Consider the following 25,299-nt stretch of genomic DNA (forward strand, 5'->3'; position numbering starts at 1 on the left):
TAACTTTGCAGACCTTTTACATGCACAAGAAAACTATATGACACACTAAAGGAAAGGGAAAAAGCATAACAGGTCCTCTTTAATTATAAATGGCAACCATTCACTGTTTCCAGCTCCTCAAATGTGAGGTTTTACTGATTGTCTCTGTTTTGTATCTAAAACATTTTGGGGTTTTAGACTGTTTGTTGGACAAAACAAGATATTTAAAGATGTCATCTCGGGCTCTACTGCCTCTTGCCCAAAGGCACCTCAGAAGTTGCTGCTTTCAGTAAGCAAAATCAGTCATTACACATCTTTTGTCTTTCTCAAATCCCTCAAAATTATCCTCCAGCTGCCTTGGTTTGTGACATAGGCTAATTGAACATTTTCAAGCTATACCCAGTCTTTCCCAGATATGGACAAAATCTAAAAAATAAATGACTCCAAACAACTTCCTCGCTTGGATGTGAAGAGAAACATCCTGGTTGGCACATTTCTGCTCCTGAAGGGCGATCTCATGGTGAAATATACATGAATACGCACAGTACTGTATGTGGCTCTATGCATCAGTGAAAGAGAGAGAGAGACAGAGTAGCAGTAAAAGCACATCTCATTACTGGCTTCCACTGAAGCCACAGTCACACAGCATGGTGCCTGGCTAGCCCACAGAGTGCTGCACACATACAGGGCCATCTCTGCTGTATCATTATATCATATCGAGTTAGGCTGCTCCCTCATTAGCTCTCTGCTGGTCTCTTCAGCTCTCGCTGTATAGAAGCAGCAGTAAAGGAGGGAAAAGGGAGCGAGGGAAGCAGAGATTCAGGCCGCAGTATGCACGATCAACTGATGATATCTTTTTCAGATTATTGTTTGGTTTAAGGGGGATGCAGCTGGAGACAACATTAGCGTTTAGTTTGGGTGCAGGGCTGTGCCATCTTGAAGTGTCTGCTCAGTGAAAATAAAAGAGATAATAATAATAATAATAATAATAAGACTTACCATCCGTTCATGGTGAAATCTCTGTAGAGCATCCTCTTGCCCACCTCCTTCCTCTGAACTCTCCGGGGAAATTCCAGGTGCGTGAACTCATTTCCTAACAGGTGAGGCTGCATAAAACCCTGGAGGACACAATGACGGGCTTCAAGTCAGTCGAGCAGATAAATATGAGGCAGATTTGCAAATCAAATGAAAGTTATCTTCCATCACTTTGGTTTTTTTTGTCACTTCACTCTTGAACCTGATTCCTACATGAATTTTGAGGCTGATAATATGATACTGGAGAGATAAAACATTCTGATAATATATTGGCCAAGACTGTTGTGATTGACATTAGATTGGATTGATGATTGAGATGTAGTGCCCATCCTTTCATTTGTTTTACATAACATTAAAAATGCCTTAAATTTGCCATTTATTTGGTTACTAAACTCACTTTTTTAGTGTTTGTGCGCATACATTTTGGTATCTGGTGTGATTACCGACCCACAAACAAGACAACCCAGTCAGTTTTTTTGTGGGCTTTTTCTAGATCAGAAAACATGTGATTCAACAGGCCATTCAGATTTGGCTCCCCTTCCTATGTCACATGCAGGCTCATTAGAATATACCGCCCCCCCCCCCCCATCTGAGTACCTCCGTCCACGGCTTGAGAACTACCTTTGCAAAAGGCGCAGCGTATTTTTCTTGCAAGCCAATCAGAGCAGACTGAGCTCTTAAAGAGACAGGCGCTAAAACAGAGCTTTTCAGACAGAGGGTGAATACAGGTATATTCAGACAGACAGTATGAGGAAAATAATGTATTTTTTCAACATTAAAGCATGTAAACATGTTCTAGTAGAAACCCTAAATACAAGTATGAACCTGAAAATTAGCATGACATGTCCCCTTTAAGGAATTGTATTGACCAGGATATTTTACAGTTGAAAAATTGCTCTCTGGTGGACAAACTATGTAATGGAGAAACTGTTTGTAAATGACCTCACGCACCTTCCTAGCATTTCTGTTCGGCAATTTCTTGTAATTTACCTTACATATATGATGATAGATTGGTGATAATATCAGCCGCGCCAATGTATTGGTCAGGCTATATAGTCTCGGCAGGCAATATAGTCAGAAAGAAAGTATTTGGTAGTGAGCTTTCCGTTGCTTCCAACTAAAGATCTTTGAGATTTATTCATGAAATCAAAAGGAAACATGCAAGCGTCACTGCTTACAGCCACTGACTATAAAAAAGGTCATACCCGGCTGAGCTGAGTGTCCTCATATTGGTTGATTTTATAGGAAATCGATGGACTTCAGATGCCTTACTGATTGTGACTGTGGCCAACAATAAGCACTGTTTCTCTGGTCGACTATATAAACTGACATGGCTTCCTGTGACAAACCTTATTACATATATTTGTCAAGATTCAGATCACACTTCAAACTAAAGACGACACTAAAGACCAGGCGTCATACTGTACAGAGCTATCCTTTCAAGAGAAGACATGTAAACACTCTTTGTATTTCTCTGTCACAGCGTTTTCTTACCAGGAACTGGAGTCGCTGTCGTTCTGACTCCGGTGTGAACTCTGTTGACATGGGAATGATCTCATTGTTTCTGATAATGATTGCCCTGCAAGACACACACAAAAAGAAGGTGAGCTGTAGGAAGGGAGAGACAAGAGGGCACGTGGACCAGCTTTCATAGAATGGAAAGGCCCAGGTGAAGCAGACCAGCTGCTCCCGTGTCAGCCAAGTTCCTGCTGAGGTCGTCCAGGAGAGCGTCCAAAAACAGTGAGTCACAATGTACTGACATCACATGTCTCTGGGTCTCTATAAGGTCTACTGCGGTGTAATGACCACCATTTACTGGACAGAAGATTAAGCACACACACACACACCTGCTGTCACCTGCGTTCCCAACGTATAGTTTTCCCAGCAGGTAAACCACAGAGAGAGCCGTACACCCTCCTGTGATGTTATACAGTTGCTTCTCCCTCTCGATCTGGGCATCCTGGGAGAAGAGAGAGAGAGAGAGAGCTGTCAATCTTTAATGAAGCATCACTTAAGAAGCACAATAGCTTTAAAATTCTCCCACATGCGACAGTAAAAGTGGCTGCGAGCAGCCCACACAGGCAGGAGGGAAGGTTTAAATACACAGTCTCTGCCTTCTTCTATTCAATAACATTCATAAATATATGACTGTAAGGGTCGTAAGAGAGAGAGAGAGAGAGATGGAGAAAGTGTGCAAGAAATCTGATCAACCTTTATAGAAAGACAGACACTGTGTGGGCATCGTTGCAGACTATTGATCGGTTTAACCTGAACCTCTTGTCGACCGCGTGTCAGCAAACAAGAAGTGGCCGTGCATGAATAATGTGGACATTGATATGTGAGAAGGTTTGTGTATTTCCTCAGCGTATCATGGTTCAAGAGGCTTTATAGCGACTGATCGTACATGCGCACACTCAGAGTGCGTTTTTTACCCCTCAATTTGATGTATTTGTTACTTGAAATTCTCCTTTTAAGCGTCCTACAACAGGAATATGATCACATGATTTTTCTTGCAGAAACCCTGCAGACAGAACAGTTATTTTTCCTGCAGGAGGATTTCTTTCCACAAAGGCCACAGCTTTAACTGATGCATGATGATAATCTCCTACAAAGAATGTCAAATCAAGTGTAAGAGAGCTGCTTTTTCCACTAGGGGAAAGGGGGATCTGAGAGGAGCTTTCACAGGGATTCTTTTTTATATAAATCTGGTACTGCAGGGTCCAGCTTGAACTGTTTTCCATTGCCATCTAGTGGTAATACTGCATAGACTTTGGCTTTTACAGATATCTCAATCACAAAGGAAAATATACACGACTGAACGATGTGAAAGAATCCGTTCTCTTTTTGATAAGGTGTGTACTTTCAGATCTCTGAAATTGAATTCAAAAGTTTGTGGCCACATTTGGTAACATAAAAAAAGGCCTGTAGCTGTTTCTTCAATTGTGAAGTCAGTCAGCTAAATACCTTTTAATTAAAAAGCAAATGACTTGAGACATACAGACGTAGGCAAAGTTGTTGGTAACGTTCCGTTAAAGAGAGAAAAACCCACAATGGTCACTGAAATAACTTGAAACTGACAAAAGTAATAATAAATAAAAATTTACTGAAAATTAACCAATGAAAATCAGCTGTTGCTTTTGAATTGTGGTTCAACAGAATCATTTTAAAAAACAAACTGATGAAACTGGCCTAGACAAAAATGATGGTAGCCCTAGAAAAGATGTAAAATAATTTGACCATAGAGACATATTAAACTAAGGTGTGTCCTGTAATTAGCATCACAGGTGTCTTCAAACTTGTAATCAGTCAGTCTGCCTATTTAAAGGGTGAAAAGTAGCCACTGTGCTGTTTGGTGTCATGGTGTGTACCACACTGAACATGGACCACAGAAAGCTAAGGAGAGAGTTGTCTCAGGAGATCAGAAAGAACATTATAGACCTTCATGTTAAAGGTAAAGGCTATAAGACCATCTCCAAGCAGCTTGATGTTCCTGTGACTACAGCTGCACATATTATTCAGAAGTTTAAGGTCCATGGGACTGTAGCCTACCTCCCTGGACGTGGCCGCAAGAGGAAAATTGATGACAAATTGAAGAGACGGATAATACGAATGGTAACCAAAGAGCCCAGAACAACTTCCAAAGAGATTAGAGGTGAACTCCAAGGTCAAGGTACATCAGTGTCAGATCGCACCATCCGTCACTGTTTGAGCCAAAGTGGACTTAATGGAAGACAACCGAGGAGGACACCAAATCATAAAAAAGCGAGACTGGAATTTTCCAAAATGCATATTGACAAGCCACAAAGCTTCTGGGAGAATGTCCTTTGGACAGATGAGACAAAACTGGAGCTTTTTGGCAAGTCACATCAGCTCTATGTTCACAGACGAAGAGATGAAGCATCCAAAGAAAAGAACACTGTACCTAATGTGAAACATGGAGGAGGCTCGGTTATGTTATGGGGCTGCTTTGTTGCATCTGGCACAGGGTGTCTTGAATCTGTGCAGAGTGCAATGAAATCTCAAGACTATCAAGGCATTCTGGAGCGAAATGTGCTGCCCAGTGTCAGAAAGCTTGGTCTCAGTTGCAGGTCATGGGTCCTCAAACAGGATAATGACCCAAAACACAGCTAAAAACACCCAAGAATGGCTAAGAACAAAACATTGGACTATTCTGAAGTGGCCTTCTATGAGCCCGGATCTAAATCCTATTGAACATCTGTGGAAGGAGCTGAAACATGCAGTCTGGAGAAGGCACCCTTCAAACCTGAGACAGCTGGAGCAGTTTGCTCACGAGGAGTGGGCCAACATACCTGTCGACAGGTGCAGAAGTCTCATTGAGAGTTACAGAAATCACTTGATTGCAGTGATTGCCTCAAAAGGTTGTGCAACAAAATATTAAGTTAATGTTACCATCATTTTTGTCTAGGCCAGTTTCATTAGTTTGTTTTTTTAAATGATTCTGCTGAACCATAATTCAAAAACAATATCTGATTTTCATTAGTTAATTTTCAGTGAATTTTTATTTATTATTACTTTTGTCAGTTTCAAGTTATTTCAGTGACCATTGTGGGTTTTTCTCTCTTTAACGGAATGTTACCAACAACTTTGCCTACGTCTGTATGTAGTCAGATGCTGCCTTTGAACTAGAGCAGTCTTAATGTGTGCGGTTCAGTAGCGTTTGTAGCTGGGAGCCATCATTTCATAAGCCAGCTCTCTGAGGCCAGATGTCTATATAAACTGGAAAATAGAGACGCTGAAGGTCGTTGTCGGAAAACAATCGTTGCGTGCTTCTCTGTGACGTGTGTGTGCATTAGTGCCTCTTTTTGCCCTCGGTTCAGGATATCAGTGTGCGTATAGCATCATGACAGCAAATACTAATTCAGCAATTGGTACCAGCTTTTCATCTGTACTTGTTTGCATGTGTTGGCTTCCTTCCGTTACTACATTTCCATATCAGCTTAGTATTCAAGTAAATATTTACTGCATACATACTGGCTCTATTCCAGTTGGTGCTGCACAAATATACAGTTTGGAAGGTCATGCACATGCACATATAACACACATCAACTGATCTAGAGTATAATAACAGGTTACTGTACCACCGATAAACTACTAAATATATCAAATTCATTTATGTCAACTGTTCATGATCCTAATAATCTGTGATTATTTTCTTGATTAATCGATTCATTGTTTGGTCTGTAAAATGTCAGGGAGCGGCTTCCAAGTGCCCAGGGTGATATATTCAAATGTCTTGTTTAAGTTCAGACCCAACGACATTCAACTGACTACCATCAAGACTAAAGAAACCAAAGAATATTTACATTAGAGAAGTTGGAATGACTATATTTCAGTTTTTGTTTTTTTTTCATTTTTGCTTCAAAAACTGACTTAAAAGATGATTTAATATGTTGGTTGCCCCTCTCTTCACCACTGATTGAAAAGCTTAACATCAAGTTTGGCTCTTGAGAAACTAACATGTACAGTTAGGAAGAAAGCTTCGGAGTTTTATGACATCTGGGAAACGTTTTTGGAAATTGTTAAAAAATGACATTTAAGAGGCGATGGAAATGTGAAGTTACAGTGAAACACTTAATGTGAGGAATGTGTGCTGTACCCTGTTTTATGTTTGTGACCTTATTCTTAATTTATTTTATTTATTTATAATTTTATTAATTTACTTAATGTTATTTTCATTGTATATCTATAGCATTTTTTTACTTTATTTTCAGCTATTTATTTATTTTCAAGTGATTTTCTTATTATTAATATTATTGTTATTTCATACCCTGCCATATGTTCAATTTCGGGAAGGTTCAGTGATGTATGTACAACTTGTTAAATGTATAAAATCCATAAAAAATATGTTAAAGGTCCCATATCATGCTCATTTGCAGATTCATACTTGTATTTTATGTTTCTACTATAACATGTTTACATGCTGTAATGTTAAAAAAACAAAACTTTATTTTCCTCAAACTGTCTGCCTGAATATACCTATATTTATCCTCTGACTAAAACGCTCCGTTTTACAGAACTGCAACGGAATTGCGTTGCTAGGCAACAGCTTGGGTTTATGTTTACTTCCTGTCAGCTGATGTTATTCACATACACTGCAACAGGATATAAACTGGGACACATTTAGAATGTTTATGTTTAAAATCGTGTAATGGTCTAAATATTGTATATTTGTGACATCACAAATGGACAGAAATCCTAATGGCTTGTTTCAAATACAAAATTTCTAAATACGGGCTGTGTGTATTTCTCCTTATATTGAGCGTTTTGATAATTTAACAGTATTTATATAGCACTTAAACCTGTTTTATAATATAAAAGACCTGAAAATCTCACTTTTTATAATATGGGACCTTTAAAAAAAAGATTTAATTGATTTTTGCAGTCATGATCAATTAACTGACTAATTATTTCAGCTCTGGATTTGTGTAGATTTACGGGTAGTAAGCAGATAAATCACAAAACATGGGATGTGTCAAAATGTCATAACAGCCTAAATAACTTATGGTGGATATTTTCATTAAGTGTGGAACTCGAATAGAGATTCTGATAAAGGGATGATGACGGAAGAGGTCTGTAACTGAGAGGTCAGACAACGGATCCCTGCAAGAAGATAATGAACACTTTTCTGCAACCTCACCGTACATTTCTCTGCATTATAGACTCTCAGCCAAAATCCAACAATGTTAAGTAATGATGCATGACAGAGTGAAAGCTTCCAGCACCGATCAGGATGAGTGGGCAGAGACTCATCGTGACCTTGCTCTTACCATCTCTTTGAAGGCGTTCTCTATGGCTCCGATCACCAGGCTCTCGTGCTGGATCTTCTTCTCGGTAAAGAAGCGTGGTGGAGGCGGGGTGTTGCTCGGGGAACCTGGTGCGCCGGCGGCCCCGCGCAGAGAAGCGGCCCGGGTCAGGCCTCGGTGAGGGCCCGGGGTGTTTCCCTGGAGGTAGGGGTTGTTGTCGTTGGGCTCCTCGCCAAGGACGGTCGGGGGCAAGGAGGCTAGGTTGCGTAGGATCTCGATGACGGCCTGGAGCTGGCAGGCGATGTGGTGCTGCAGCAGGCGGGAGGCGACGACGGCTACACCCGAGCCAGCGTGGCCGTCGAACAAGGCCCAGTAGTGGAACACCAGCCCTTCGCTGTCCTGAACACACACGTACACAATGTATGTTTATTTCATATCATGTGACAACAGCATACAGTAACAGCTGAATTAAACACAATCATGATAAAAATGATGAGCGGATTTAAATTTTTTTTAGCTAAAAAATGCATAACTTCTATCTATCTTCTATCTGCATATCTAATATCACCCACTGTAAGTCACCGCCAGAGGTCAAAGGTCACCTCCCTGGACAAATAAATGACTAAAAATCAAACTGATATGAATCAATAGAGACAAAACTGCCTTTTTTCATTTTCAAGTAGCGAGAAATTGTATTTTAAATGACCTAAATAATCAGACAACAGTATGCAAAAGTCCTTCTCCAGCTCATCATACCATAGTCAAGATAAAATAATATAATTTTATAAATTGACATTTGAAAAAGAAAAAAACAACATGAAGCTAAATGACTAATGTAGTATGTGTGAGTCATCTCTGGGAGGAGAAAACATCATGACTCATCCTGTCCAATGGTGTTTGAGGAGCTGCAAAGGTCAAAGCTCCTTATCTCTTCATCTCTCTCTGTAGGCAGGAACACTCTCACACCTCTGTCTCAGGTCTGTGCCATCACATACTTTACTGCCTGGTACATAACGTTTTTTTTCTTTTTCTGCTGTACATTCTGCCTTATTAAAACTGCACCAGCATTTATATAATAAATTCACAATTACAATCCGACTCTGGACATGTTGAATCATTCCCTGACAGACTTTCCCATGCGGCGTACAGGGTGTAACCCTGGAAACAAAATGACTTTGGACGCAAACTTTTGGGATTTTTTGAATGAACTCCCGAGTGACATGAATGACGATCTGCTTCCTCTGACAGAACACTTCTCACAGCTTTTGTGCCAATTTGCGGAGGTGGCACTGAATAAAGATTTACATGAGAAAAAAGTTGCATAAATTAAAGTACAAAACAACTAATCCGATCATTTATATGGTTGAAATGAAGTTCATTATGTATGCCTCTTATATAACTCCCACCCCTGGGGTTTTGATGAAACCTGCTTTCTCCCGAGATGATTTTCCCTGAAACATTCCTCTCTCCCTAGGCGTGATGTTTTTTTTGCATAATGGATGGTCCACAATGAATGTTACCTTCTCAATTACACTGTCAACTACGGCTGGGTTTACTCACTTTAACTTCTAATTGGCACTAAGCACAAAGTACAGCTGAGGCTGCTGGTAATGTAATTAGTTTAGTAAGTGTTTGTTCATCAACCAACAAAGTATTGGGCAAATGGAAATTGCCAGATGTTTAGATGAAAAGTTCAGGGATCACCCAAGTTCTTACAATTCATCCTGATGGGGACGTGTGATTGGATATTGATTATCATAGAGTTTTAGAAGTCACCTTTGGTTTAGGAAATCATCATTTTCTGACAAATCAATTAATTAATATATACACTTGAGGATTATTCAGTGATTGAAATAATGGTTAGTTGCAGCCATAGATGCATCATTCTCTATCATTTTTGTTTTTAAAATGAGATTTACTGGGCTGCACGGTGGTGCAGTGGTTAACACTGTCCCCTCACAGCAAGAGGGTCGTAGGTTCAGCCCTTCTGTGTGGAGTTTGCATGTTTTCCCCGTGTTAGCGTGGGTTTTCTCCGGGTTCTCAGGTTTCCTCCCACAGTCCAAAGACATGCAGGTTAATTGTTGACTCTAAATGTGTGAATGTGAGTGTGAATGGTTGTCTGTCTCTATGTGTCAGCCCTGTGATAGTCTGGAGACCTGTCCAGGGTGTACCCCACCTTCACCCAATGTCAGCTGGGATCGGCTCCAGCCCCCCCTGTGGATGCATGTGAGCAAGACTGTTTATAAATGCATCATGTATGTACACTGTATACTCTTTGTGCACATGCTCACACATTCAATGGAGTGTGTATATATACCTCTCCCAGCTTGCTGTGCTCCACGCGGAGCCCCAAGCCCTCTCCGTTGGGCAGCGAATTGCGTCTCTTGGCTGTGGGGGTCTTGCTGGGTGTGGAGGGGGGGCAGTAGCTCATCGGCCTCCTTCTTGCTACGACCACCTCGCAGCAGGCCTGATCCTCATTCAGCGCACTCTTACCAGCATTAATCACCCTGAAACAAAGGCGTGATATACACAGGTTGACACATATTTAAGGCTTTTGACTGTTTGTCAGACATTTAGATGTCCTTTTTTTCCCAGATCAAATTTCGCTACCAGCAACAGATTCACCACTTGCTGTGATTTCCAATCTGACAGCTGTGGTCTGGAACAAGCGGCTGAATGAGAGCCGACATCAGATGTTTTTTTGCCGGATGAAACGGCACTGCGGCCTTTCATGGTTATTATAGCTCACTGCAGGATCACAGCAATTAGTCAGAGCCGCAGCCTGAGGTTTCTATCTGTACAGCCAGCGAAGCAGCTGGCTCGGTATGTTTCATGTTGCTGATGAAGATCAAACAGGAGAGCTTGTTTGTGGTACCGCTCTGCCGGGAGTGTCCTGATGCATCAGGACAGACGCTTTGTCTGCGTGTGACTATACATACAAGCCCAAAGCTCTGTGTGTGTGTGTGTGTGTGTGTGTGTGTGTGTGTGTGTGTTGCCTTATTCATCTGTATTCGTCCCTTATTTAACCAGGCAGACCACAGAGAGAGATTGTACCAAGGATACATGAAACCCAGTAATCACTAAGGACAGCCACACAATAACCGTGTGGTTTGCATAAAACCAACATGTCTTATTTCCTTTTTTTTCACATTTCAGCATTCAACAGCAATTTTTTAAATTACTTTTTTGTGTTGTTGTCACAGATAGTACCAGAAGCTATAGCTGAAATACATAGGAGCAGGGCTGTGGCCAGGATTTGAATATAGGTTAACTGTTAAATTATGATTTACATTCATACCAAACACAGTATATGCTGGTTAAAAGTCTTCTCCAAACTATTTATATATATACTGTATATATCTATATATATATATCTATATATATATATAGATATATATATATCTATATATATCTATATATTAACTAGCAAATCTTAGCATGCTAACACACTAAGATGGTGAGGGTAAACATTATACCTGCTAAACATTAGCGTGTTAGCATTGTCATTGTGAGTATATTAGCATGCGGATGCTAACATTTACCCCACAGCACCACTCACAGGGCTGCTAGCTAGCTAGCATAGCAGTACACTCTTATTTTAAATTGTACCATGTAACTCCCCCATGGTCACTAAACCCTCCAGTTTCCCCCAAAATACCAAGGATATACGGAGTAACACACACAGCCCGTATTCAGAAATTGTGCGTTTGAAACAAGCCGTTAGGATTTCTGTCCATTTGTGATGTCACAAATACACAATATTTAGACCATTACACGGTTTTAAACATAAACATTCTAAATGTGTCCCAGTTTATTTCCTGTTGCAGTGTATGTAAATATCAACAGCTGACAGGAAGTAAACATGGACCCACACCGTTGCCTAGCAACGCAATTCCGTTGCAAATCCGTTGAAATGCACTAAAACGGAGCGTTTCAGGCAGAAAGGTAAATACAGGTATATTCAGGCAGACAGTATGAGGAAAATAAAGTTTTTTTTTAACATTACAGCATGTAAACATGTTCTAGTAGAAACACAAAACACAAGTATGAATCTGAAAATGAGCACGATATGAGCCCTTTAATGTTAGCAAAACTGTGAATGTCATAGCATTACTTAAAGGAACAGTGTTGTAACGTTTAGTGGGATCTACTGGCAGAAATGGAATATCGTATTAATAAGTATGTTTTCTTTAGTGTATACTCACCTGAAAATAAGAATTGTTGTGTTTTTGTTACCTTAGAATGAAACGTTTATATCTACATAGGGAGCGGGTCCTCTTCACGGAGCCAGACACCATGTTTCTACAGTAGCCCAGAACGGACAAACCAAACACTGGCTCAAGATAAGGACATTAGCATTTTTATGTTTTTGCATCGGCCGCCGTGGGTCTCCTACACGCTTGGCACACGGGAGGAGTTCAATAAGGTCTCAGTTGGTTGCAATCTGCGACCTCACCGCTAGATGCCGCCACATCCTAAACAATGCACCTTTAAGACTTTTGTTTACACAGTGGTGACATTTCAAACAATATAATCCAGTTTCTACTTGCAACAGCTGAGTACAAAATTCTACATACAAATTTGTCACACCTAATTTGCAGCACTAACCTTTACTGGCCACCTCAAAGGTCGCTGAACCTGCTGATTAATAGCTAATGATAGCTAATGTAATTGGGTCACTAATGAATGGTGAGAAAATAAAGATTGTGAAGGCAGCTCCTGTGAGACTGGCAAGTCTGACAGACGTCTCTGGAGGGTGTTGTGAATGTGTGCGAGTAGAGAAATTGGCATGCCTATTTATAGACACAGACTGGATGTTTTCTGCTACTAGGCGGCATCAGTGTCTGGTTCTCTGCCTCACATGCTTGTTAACCTTAGATAGAAAGAGAAAGATCGGGAGAAACCGCAAAACATGCAATATTTTGCATTTATGCAATTTATGTCTGACTTTTGCTGTTCCATTTTTTCATTGCCACATTGATTTTATGTTGTTCTGCATACTTGCTTCGCCAATACCCCTTTATGCAAGTAAAGCATTTTTTTTATTTGAGAGACAAAGGGAGAGATAGAGAGAGTGAGAGAAAGAGAGAGCTATTGTCTTGAAAGCTTTGTGTAGCTGTCCATTTCCACTGTAGATTATGCAGTGGTTAAATGGGAGGATACCAAATCAATATTACTTTGTATTTTGAACCTGGTATAAGTGTAAATTGTTTGGCCATTTTGCTTTAGTGGACTGCAGCGGAAATCCAATAACCAAGGAGCCCTTTTAAAATGTGTACAACAATATCGTCTGATCAGTGTATCAAACAGAAAAATTGTACAGGATGTAAATCCTTGGCCTTGTGCTAAGTCTATATTCAGACTATTAAAACAGTTAATCAGCCACTGCTGTGGTTGTAGGAACAGTGGAAATACTACATCACTCTACATCTAATTTCTCTTCTGTATATGGCAACAACAGGCAAGAAACTGTTCTGAATGCTCTTAAAACTGTGGAGATGAGAGAAGACTTTGGGTGGAGCCCCCATCACCATACTGAACAACACTGTGTCTGCTGTGGAAAACCGTCAGGTTTCTGGGAGCCACTGTCTGGGACCTAAAGTGGACTTCCAACATAGACACCATCAGGAAAATAGGCCCAGCAGAGGTTGAACTTCCTGCCTTAGGCAGCTGCTGATCCAGTTCTACACTGCAATAATCCAGTCTGTTCTCATGCACAGACAGCCTGCCCTCCATTCAGGATTTATCCTCCTCCAGAGTCAGGAAACTGACTGGTAACATCACTGCAGACCCTTCACAATCTGTTCAAACTTCTTCAAACTTGTAAATAATATATAAATATACATATTTTTTATTGTTGGTCATTGGTGCTTTTTATATATATATATATATTTAAATAATATTTACCCACTCAAAATAGCCTATAATAAGGATGAGTTTATTGTGCAGTAGCCCGTTTAGTCCAGCAGAGGGCGGTGGTGGCGCTGCAGAGAGAAAACAACCACATGGCTTCCCGCTAGAAGGAGAGTAGAGTGAGACAGCAGAGCGGTAGCAACAAGCTAACAGCTCAAAGGAAACTAACTACAGAGAGAAGAAACACAATATAAACACAACATGAAAGTTAGTTTGAAGGTTCCGTCCCAAAATGGGTTACAAGGAGTAACTGGTCGAAGTCCTGCCGAGGATTTAATGATTTGTGTATACCGCCATTCTCAGGTGAGTGTTAGTGTGTGTGCTAGCTAACATGACGCTAGCTAACATAGCTAACGTTAGCTAAGTCCATGTACTCTGTCACAGAGTGAGAAGTTCTCTTGGTAAGAATTCATGTCATTCAGCTAGTTGAGTTGTGTGTTTTCCCTGATAAGACATTTACTAAAAAAAACAATGGAGTATGACTTGAGTTGAATAAAACAAAAGCATAATTAAAGCAGCGATGAACAGGCCTTCGCACCTTCCCGCGCGTCGGGGGTACTGGCGGGACTCCGATCGACGGGGTAAGGGACAATGAACCCGGAACTCTGCCAAGTGCAATGATGCCTGCCACAAGACTCTTTGACAAATGGCTCATGAGTTATGAAAGGGGGCGGGGCTATGAGTATATTTTTGCATGCACATGTCCTCAAGACTGGACCCTCATCCTGCCAGAGAAATCTGGGTCAGATCGGACTATGTACAGTGGAGTTACAACAACTTCCTGTTTCATGGCGAATGGCTCAAAATGGCCGCCACGCCACGGTCAGGTGGTTCATCGAAAACTCACCATTTGAATAAGTTTTCATCCTTAAGGTCTTAAGATGGTCCTGACCAAATTTCAAGTCGATCTGATTAAATATGTAGGAGGAGTTCGTTAAAATACACGGCCTATAAGACGCTAAAAATGGGCGCATATTAAATTAAAAATGTCTAACTTCCTGTTGACTTTTGGACTTTTTTGTGCGTCTCCACGTGTTACATTTGTCTGCCAAATTTCATACATGTAGGTGAAACCGGAGCGAGGGGCTCAATTTTTCCAACTTTCTAGGGGGCGCTAGTGAGCCATTTTGCAACACCCAAACCAGAGACCCTTAAAATATAAAATTTTTCACCGCGTCTGATAATTGTGCCAAGTTTAACAACTTTATGAGCATGTTAAGGCCCTCAACAAGGCGATTCATTTGAGAGAAGAAAAAGAGGAAACACTAGTTTCAATAGGGCCTTCGCTGGCCCGACGTCGTCGGTGCTTGGGCCCTAATTAGAAGGATGGTAATGTTAGCTAGCGCCAGGGTTTTACATGTGCAGCAGCTATGGGGATATGAATGTATAGTAATCTTGAAAGTACTGTAAATCCATTAATTTGGATTTTTGAGTGATATTAGTTCCAGATATGGTAATATTTTCATCCAAAAGAGAATAATCAAATGTTGTCCTGCTTATGCAAATCACAGGTGGACATACAACTGACTAGCAGAGGACGCACAGCGGGTGTGCAGAGGAGCGTCTCACCAGTCAATAGGACTGATTCACTCCACCATCTTCATCACATTGTACAGGTAAGCCATAACATACATAAAGCACTTGTGCTTTTATCCCTCCATAGTATGCTAAGGAAGTGCTTAAATTATATATACGCCTGAGGCCTGTACTACGAAGCAGGATTTGGGGTTAGCGAGGTCACTTTGGGGTTAACCATGGGTTTTTGTAGATCGCCATGGTAATTTATGCTTAACACATAACCTGCTCCGGAGCATATAAACTCCGGTGATAAACTCGTATTAAAGCATCGCCTACTGACCAATCAGAGCTTGGTGCACTGATCGTATGATAATATTACACACTGGCTGTATGGTGTGGGTGCTAACCGCTTTGGATTATAGTTTGACATTTATTTTTTTACTTGCTCTCAAATCTGTTTCACCACGCCGGAGTCGGGTGATGCAGCTGAAAGAAGGCTGAAATAGTCATACACGCCACATCCTTACCAAAGGGCATAATGAAGTGTAATTTATTTATCTGTTAATTTACATATTCACATATCGTCATTTTTGTCTTTTGCCAGCTGATCTTCCTGCATTTGTCAGCTTCAACTGTGTTACTTTTAGTCTGGGTTATGTGTTTAACGTCTTTATATTTGTCTAATATATGCTCTTGGTTTGTATAATATGCCGCTCTGCTCACAATAGACTTGTCCATGTCTGTGATTGGTCAGATGCTGCAAAACACCGCCCCTTTGATGTGAAAGCGCTCACAGCCAAATTGAGAAACCCTGGGTTGATATACTGAGTTGATAACCACCGTCGTAGAACTGCTTAGCGGGGTCGTGGTTCTTAGGGTTAATTAAACCAGATAAGGAGAAGATACCCTGGGTATGTTGGACTTGCTTCGTAGTACAGGCCTTGTTTTTTTTCACACACTTGTGTACATAACAGTCCCGTCTATTCTTTACCTTTATTTTTCCAGCTTTGTTGTCCTTGTTCCTAGTTGCTCCTTGCATGTGTACACATACTTGGCCAATGAAGGTGATTCTGATGTGTCATTCACCATGAATAGTATAAAATCCATCATGTCCAGAGGGCTGGTCTTCACTAGGATTACGTAGCTCTGCTTTCAAACCTAATATATTACAGCTGCACTCAAAATTATAGTAGAAAATGCCCCGTGAGTTATTGCAGTCATAAAACACTCTTGACGCATCGACCACTTTGGAGCTTGTGATACACTAGTCCAGGAAGTCTTTGTCTGCTTCATCAAATCTGCTGTCAACAAACGCAGTAATGAGATGACCTGTGTGTATGTGTGTTTGTGATCATGTCCTGGTGGTTTTTACATGAAAAAATACATGTTTACATGAACTTTTGAACCCTAAAAACGACTCGCAAAAACAGTCCTCGTCCTTCGTGACTACAATGCGTTTAATGGGCCCGATCAATAATGGATCACTCTGTGTTAATCTATTTCATGGTAGGTGCAGCTGCTGCCATTGTGTGTGTGTGAATGTGTGTGATTGAAAGTGCTCTTGCATCTAATACGTCCTCATTTTACCATTTACAGGAAGAATGATATTTATTTCATTTCCCTGCCAATCAAGTTTCATTCGGCACAATTAGCTTTCCTCCCATTAGGAACAGAACCTAATTTCCCCCTCCATTGTCAGACATCTAATGCCCTCTTTGTTTCTCTACCCTCGGCAACAGATTCTGGGCCAGACATTGGCCCCAAGGATGAGATCATTATTTGGTGAAGCACAATGGTTCAGAGCTTTGCCTCCGTTTAACTGGGAACATCGAAGGAACAATAACAGTGAAAGAGCGACGAGTTAAATACTTAAAACAGTCTTTCAAAAAGACCACATTTAGTACTTCGATCCTGGTCGGTTTTGCACTACCACCTGAATATAAGAGATAAGAAAATACAACGGCAAAATGGGAGAGTTTGAATTGTCAATTGAGTTGATGGGGCTTGTCTTCAATATGTATTACATATAATAATATAATTGATTGATAATCATAATTACAGTGATAATGGTTAAACATTTGCCACTCAAAATTCGTAGTATTTTTTAAACAATGGGTCCTTGATTTCAGACATAGGTAGACAAAAGCCTTAGGCCGTTCATTTTGCTGGCTGAAATAACAACTACTGTAGCTGGCACATTTTATTAGCAGTAGCTAGCTAGCTAATTAGCTCCGTGTTATCTGAAATGCCGTCTCCGACTACATACATGATTTGGTGCTAAAAGACTGAAGCAAAAGGCAAAAAGTCAGAATCCTCCCCAGTTTCTGGTCCATATAGAAGACATGGAAATAAACAGGCAACATTGTTCTTGTATTTGCAGCCTAGAGCTGGCTAATTAGTCCTTGTATTATAATTATAATTATGATAATGAAAATGTAAGATCAGACTTTTGTTTCACTCTATCATAAACCTGTTTGGCTGCTTATTAGCTTAAAGGTCCCATATTGTAAAAAGTGAGATTTTTATGTCTTTTATATTATAAAGCAGGTTTAAGTGCTTTATAAATACTGTTAAACTATCAAAACGCTCAATATACGGAGAAATACACACAGCCCATATTCAGAAATTTTGTGTTTGAAACAAGCCGTTAGGATTTCTGTCCATTTGTGATGTCACAAATATACAATATTTAGACCATTACACAATTTTAAACATAAACATTCTAAATGTGTCCCAGTTTATATCTTGTTGCAGCGTATGTGAATAACATCAGCTGACAGGAAGTAAACATGGACCCAAACTGTTGCCTAGCAACGGAATTCTGTTGCAATTCCATTGCAAATCCGTTGAAGTGCACTAAAACGGAGCGTTTCAGACAGAGGGTAAATACAGGTATATTCAGGCAGACAGTATGAGGAAAATTAGTTTTTTTTTTTAATATTACAGCATGTAAACATTTTCTAGTAGAAACACAAAATACAAGTAAGAACCTGAAAATGGGCATAATATGGGACCTTTAAATACTTGGACAAGCAGGAGCCAAGTGACCATAATATCCAAACCTGCAAATCAGGACCCTTAAAGGTCACATATTATACTCCATTTAAACTAGTTATTATAGGTCTCAGACACCTCCAAACCATGTCTCTGAAGTTTTTTTTTCAAAAAAACAATCAGATCATGCATTCCAGCATGTCTCTATAACCTCTGTTTCAGCCCATTTCCAAAAGTGCTGATTTCTGTGTCTGTAGCCTCTGTCTCCTCCCACTCTGCTCTGATTGGTCAGCGTTTTCTGTCAATCAAACGTCCTCAACAACACAGCGTCACCCTCCCCGCCCCCCTCGCGGCCTGAGAGGAGTGGAGAGAGAGGAGCTAGAATAGAGCTTATAAACCACTTTAAAGTTTATAAACCAGAAACTTCACCCAGCGCACGTTACCGGAGGAATCTGATCAGAAATCGGCGACACATGATGAACATCTGCGGTCCAGATTCCAGGTTTTCCTGACGGTTTCTCTCAGGTAAATAATGCTGTTTATATCTCTGTTAGTTAGCTCAGTGTTTACCTCATGCATCAACTCTGTAAACCGTAAACATACACTCTGTTTTACGTCTGTCTTTACAGATCCATCTGTGAGAAATGACCGACAGAATCATCCCAGAGGAGAGCAGACAGCTGAGAGCAGATAGCTCTGTTTACATGGAGATACAGAGCTAACCCGGTAGCATGTAGCTAACCCGGTAGCATGTAGCTACATGCTAACGGGTTAGCTACATGCTACCGCTATGACACGGTGTGTAAACACAGCGACCATCAGGGTGGAAAATAGAAGATGTGAAACAGTAGTCAGTTCATTATTTCTGCTAAAAGATAAATGTATGGAAGATCAGAGTAATGGTATATTATTTACTGTAGTAGCTGTCTCTGTGTTACCATGACTACAGACCACCGGAGCTTAGCTTACCATAGTTTACCAGAGCTGAAGACTTTCTCCTGTACCATGTTAACATAACTGCAGGTGGGATGATTACAAATGCTGTGAATAATTAATATTGTCATCTGTCTACTCAAATAAAGTTTGACTGTGAAACAGAAATGTGTTGTGTTGCTTACAAGTCACTATTTACTACCTGTATTCTGCTACATGCATGACATCATATATAATATATAAATATCAGCTGTTTAAACAGTGTAATTACATAAAGCCTTTGTGAAAGAACATGTTATATTTAGATGATGGGAGTACATGAAGACTGTTCTGCTGGTTCTTGCAGACTAACAGTAGGAGCTACTTTGCTCAAGTTCGGTTGAGGAGGAGAGACAGTGACGCGCTGTGGGGCGGGGTCAGCTACTGAAGGTTCTCTCTGGTTCGACCAGGAAACCCTCACGTGGCTTGCATTCTCTAATGACGTCAGAATACAAGGAAAAAAGCGAATTTTTTTTCTGCACCCATTTCCGGACAAACGGAGGAGGAGAAAAAGAGAGAGGATGGTCTTTTATGATACTATGGTGGCCTGTAGACACACTGGGGACAGATATTGATGTTTAAAAGACATGGAAAAGTGCATTTTGCATAATAGGTGACCTTTAAGTGTACCGCACGACCTTTTAAAACTAAACACAAGCTATTTGTCAGCGTGTACAAGCGCAGGCTGCCGGCTAAATGGCCGACTGTGACACATTCTCTGCCAGCTGTTGTATATTGTTATCTGGCTGTCTTGATATCTTGTATATTGCCATTTCCACTGCGCGCGACTTAAAATGTTCTCTTGCAGTGTGTGCAGAACACAGTTTCATTGCCCGGTCCTTTACGACAGAAGGAGTAAGCCTCCTGGAGCGACTTTCTCTTCGGCATGACAGCTAACCGTTAGAGCCGCAAGGCGCCATAGCAACAGCCTTGACAACGTCACATTGATTGATTGACACATATACAGACAAATCAGTGTTGAATTCAGACGCGTTGTGCATTGTTTATGTTTTCATATTTGGTTAATGACTGGCACAGAACATGATAAACGTCTATGTAAGCGCTGAAAACAAGTATAATATTAGTTTTGATTTAATTGTGATGAAAACCGAATATTTTACAGATATCTGTCGAGACACCCAGCGTGAAACCGGGACAATCCCGGACAAACCAGGACGTCTGGTCACCGTTAGCAAGGCAGAGGTTAGGTTTTATGCTTTAGCCTGTTGTAACAGTATGTTTCAATTCTACCGTTACAAGAGAAAAGGCTTTTAGGGTGTGAACTCACTGAAGTGTTTAACACTATCTCAGGTAATGTTGGCTGGGGTCGCTGAAGTATAAACTTCCCGAAATCGAAGTAATGCTCAGTTTCTATTAGGTTATAATCGAGTTAGCTGGACATGCTAATATTTACAGTTTACATTCCTTACACCGTTGCTCTTGTGTTTTTGTTTGCTCTAGTTGCTAAGCTACGACTGGACAGTCGCGGTTCTAGGAGGGATTTAGAAAACGCTCAATTATGAGCACTACAACAAAAAGATTTGACTAAATGACTTTGGCTTGGTAGAGTAATCAATTCCTGACGTCTGTTGTGCTGTGTTCGTTGTGAGCAGAGAAGAGCAGAGAGAACGAGAGGCAAAGTGGGAGGAAGGAGCGGTGGTGAGAGCCAAAATGGCTGCTGTAATGACAACACAGGAGGCTTTAATTACAGATGAATGGCGGTACGAGCTGAACTCATTAACGACACCGGTCCCAGAGAGACACTTCAGGCCTGCTCTGAGTATCAGTGTGTGTGTGTGTGTTAAAGAGAGAGAAGGGAAGATGTGACCAAAGACCTGATTAACAAACAGTTTCAGTATTATTCTTATAATCCAGTGGGAGAGAAGAGGGGGGGGGGGACCGGATATTTCTAATAATAAATGTTTGTGAGAGAACAACCTTACAGAATGGGAACAAACTTCCTTTCTGTTCAAAAGACTTTGACTTTACTAGGAGAACTATTTTAAACATGTTCAAATGTAACCTGCTCTTCTTGAAGGAAAGCAGCAGTAGTAGATTCACAGATATCTAGGAACAATCATCATTCAGTATCTACAGTGGCACCCTGTTCTTTCCTTTATCCACTGTTCTGTTATTCAGGTGCTATAACTATTGATTAATTAGCAATTAGTTCCTCTCATTTGTTCTGTTATTACTCAAGATTCTGTGTATCTTATTGTGAAATGTTAACCACACACATTACTGGTATCAGTTTGGAGAGACAGATTGTTAACTAGGAATTCATTCATTCTATCTATATATATTTACTGCACAAGGCAACTCTCCTCCAGACAAGTTTGATTAATATTTAGAATAATCATTTCATCCATCCCAAACCCGGGAGCTCCCTCACTGTTATGTGGCACCAAAGGCTCCATCCAGCAACACGCTAATCATTACAGGGCGGGTCCATCTGCGTTCTTTTCAAAAGGAAACGCCCACTCAACAGTGATGTAGGTTACCAAAGTAAGCTAATCAATAAGGTTATAAATAATGTGAACACTAGCACTAGCTGGGTCAAAATTTGGAAATAACTGAAAGGGTTAGTTTGGATTTTTTGGAGTGTGGTTGAAGGGGGCAGCTGTGGATCAGAGGTAGAGCGGGTCGCCCACCAGTCCACATGTCAAAGTGTCTGAACCCCAAATTGCATCCGAAGGCTGCGCCATCGGTGTGTGAATGTATTTTGGTCCTGATGGGCCGGTTGGCACCTTGCATGGCTGCCTCTGCCATCAGTGTATGAACGGGCGTGTGAATGCTGACATGTAGTGTAAAGAAGCTATATAAATGCTAGTCCATTTACCATTTGTATGTAGCCCACACTCCCACGTTCTGCTAGATAAAATGATTTAATTTGTGAATGGAGTCTGGTGGCTTCAGTTCCCAGTCAGAAAGGGCTATCTGATGGCGAGGTAAAGCATCACTATATTTAGAATATTTCCCCCGCTTTACCTCGTCATCAGACAGCCCTTTCTGACGGGGAACTGAAGCCGTTGTATCGCTCTCTTCAAAGCCACCGGGCTACATTCACAAAAACATTTTACCTCGCTGAACACAGGAGTTGCTGGTCTACCGCTGCATTGATCGGTTAGTTAGTTTGTGTTGTTGTGTGGCTTTCGGGCGTGGCATCCACACAGCAGTACATTGCTTAGCTTCTGTGTTGATACTCCTGGCAGCATGCCGACCGCCATCTAAGTTACTGTTTGTTACATTAATACACTGACTATAAGGATGTATACACCGATCAGCCAGAACATTAAGACCACTGACAGGTGAAGTGAATAACATTGATTATCTCGTTACAATGGCACCTGGCAGTATTAGACAGCAAGTGAACATTTTGTACTTTGAGTTGGAAGCAGAAAAAAATGGGCCAGCGTAAGGATGTGAGCGACTTTGACAAGGGACAAATTGTGACGGCTAGACGACTGGGTCAGAGCATCTCCAGAACTGCAGCTCTTGTGGGATGTTCCCGGTCTGCAGTGGTCAGGACATACGAAAAGTGGCCCAAGGAAGGACAACCGGTGAACCGGCGACAGGGTCAGACCCGAGGCTCATTGATGCACGTGGGGAGCGAAGGCTGGTTCGTGTTGTCCGATCCAATAGAAGAGCTACTGGAGCTCAAACTGATGAAAAAGTTAACGCTGGTTCCGATAGAAAGGTGTCAGAACATGTTGCGTACGGGGCTGCGTAGCTGCAGACCGGTCAGGGTGCTCATGCTGTCCTAATGTTATGGCTGATCTGTGTATATACTGTATATGTAGCAGCATCATGTATGTATGCAGAAACCTACGTCAGGTCACGTGGGAAAGTTTTTATAAGGGCTTGGAAAAATAGCATTTTTACACTAAAACATACGTACTTTGACCAAAATGTGAATGTTGGAATTTGAATACATAAGAAACAGCACTGGGAAGCTACAGAATGATATAAAAACCTAAAAAACAAACAAAATAACTCGCCCTTTAAGTCAACAGAGATACTAAAGAACGTCTAGTCACAGTTAACATGTTGTGCAGATATGAAGGGGAGTCAAATTGTAATACCCCCATGTATTGTTGTAGTTAGCTATTAATTAACCCCCTCCTACCTCAAACTGACAGGGATTGAATGTGACACATAAATATCAAACTAAAGAGCTAAATGTATTTTCTCGTGGAATAATATCTACGCTTTTACATCAGATTTGTGGAGGAGTGTTTGTGCAAAACTGCTGTGTAAAATGTGACATGATTACAAGAGCACTGATGGTTCTCTGCTGTACAAGTCCAGTATGTGAATGCTGACAGAGGCAGCGATGACGGGCGTCAACAGCAACATACTCTTCACTTAAGTGCATTAAAGACTAGTCAGCGGTCTGGAGTCAGGAGAAGCCAATAAGCCAGAATATGAGGCTGCATCTTATTGAACTGGTTTGCTACAGCTACAGTAGTAGTACCTAGAGGCTATTAACATGCAATCACACACTGACACACAGCTAGCCATAAGTAGAGCACAGTTGTAGACTAATACCCAGATGCAGCTGGTACAGTAGAGGATGCATCATCCTCTGGCATGTGAAAACCAGCTGAGTGCTGTGATCCTTTGGATGAATGCATGTCATCCATTTCTAACAGCACGATATTTCAATTTGATGACGCAAAGCTAGGAGAGGAAAAAAAGGATGCTGTGGATGTAAAAGCATGCTGGAGATGGATGTAGGTCACAACAGGTGCAGGTCTGCTCCCAGTCTCAGCTTTTCATTAGTCTGAGACTAAAGAGTGTGGAGGTCTACCAGCCTGTTTATAGGAGCAAATCAATGAAATCAACTATTGTGATGGACACCTGCAAGGCCTCCACAACACTGAACGCAGATGATCTCCATGTGATGACACTTAAGACATCAGGAGCATACACAGTTATAATTATATACTGTATGACCTTCCAATTAACTTAAAACATTTTTCTTTGTTTTCTTTTTTTTTATTATTATTGTTATTATTTACTTATTTATTTATTTATCTCACTTATTATTTTCAAGTGTTGGTATTATTATTGTTATTGATATCATTATCAATAACAATAATAATACCATATGTGTATGTGTATATACTGTATTATATATATATTTGACTCATTTATTTTCTTTTTGTTTTGTTTTTGTCTTCACTTGTTTTGTAATCACTTTATAACACAATAAATAAAAATAAAAAAGACATGAGGAGCCTCTTTAAGAGCAGCTGTCGCCGGGTTTACTCACTCAGCGTATCCGGTGGCCCACGGTAATCTCCTGGTCTCCTTCAGGATGAGGATGGGCCGGGCTATGTGGTCCGCGGAGCACTCGATCTCATCCGGGGACAGTCCCAGAAACTCGGGTCTCATGTAGGGGAATCTCAGCGGCAGCTCGGAGCCCGTGTTGCCCGCTCCGCCGGAGCTGCCCCCGGCCATGATGCCACCCATGAACCCGGCCACTGCGGACTTGACCCGGGTGAGCATGTTGGTGGCGCGTCGCGGCGGGGTGGTGTCCGTCGGCCGGTGGTGCTGCGCGGCGCCGCGGCTACCTTTACCCGGATTCCCCCCCAGCTCGGCCGCGCTGCTCGAAGGACGGCTCGATGGAGAACAAGAGGAAGGAAGAGGAAGGAAGAGGAGGAGGAAGGAGGAGGGAGGAAGGAGGAGGAAGGAAGAGGAGGAGGAGGATGACCTCAGATGGTTACAGCTTCATTCATTGAGCGCTCAGCGGAGACAACAGCCGCAGCCGGAGGAGAGGATGATGGAGACGGCTGTGATGCATTAGGTTAAAGCCCTGCACACCCATGGAGAGAGTCATGGAGAGTCATTGATAACAGCTCGGCCGTCGTGAACGCGGAAATACACCCGAAGATTAACGGGTCATGTGATGCAACCAGGGATGCACACTGCAAAAAATGTTAAACCCATGCATGGTCCCCAGGTTCATATATACCAGGGTTGGGCAATTCTTTTTCCGGGGGGGCCACGTGAGAAATCCAGATTGTTGCCGGGGGCCAAACAAATTCTGTCAGACGTAACCTTTTATCACAAGATTAAATCATAGAAAACATATTTTTCAGGATTTATTACACTGAAAATC

At 41.3% G+C, this 25,299-nt stretch overlaps 1 protein-coding gene across 1 annotated transcript in view; it reads right to left on the reverse strand.

Moving 5' to 3' along the window:
* LOC141761893 (protein phosphatase 1H-like) overlaps positions 1–25,049 on the reverse strand; it is a 36,599-nt gene extending 11,550 nt beyond the window's left edge. The window contains exons 1-6 of the mRNA XM_074625556.1: positions 24,451–25,049; positions 10,096–10,285; positions 7,803–8,177; positions 2,862–2,974; positions 2,509–2,593; positions 979–1,097 (exon numbers count right to left, since the gene is read on the reverse strand). Coding sequence (XP_074481657.1) covers positions 979–1,097; positions 2,509–2,593; positions 2,862–2,974; positions 7,803–8,177; positions 10,096–10,285; positions 24,451–24,686 — 1,118 coding nt within the window. The 5' untranslated portion in view covers positions 24,687–25,049. The remainder of the gene's footprint in view (positions 1–978; positions 1,098–2,508; positions 2,594–2,861; positions 2,975–7,802; positions 8,178–10,095; positions 10,286–24,450) is intronic.
* Positions 25,050–25,299: the final 250 nt, after the last annotated feature.

This window comes from Sebastes fasciatus, chromosome 23 (assembly GCF_043250625.1).
Source record: "Sebastes fasciatus isolate fSebFas1 chromosome 23, fSebFas1.pri, whole genome shotgun sequence".
Taxonomy (NCBI): Eukaryota; Metazoa; Chordata; class Actinopteri; order Perciformes; family Sebastidae; genus Sebastes; species Sebastes fasciatus.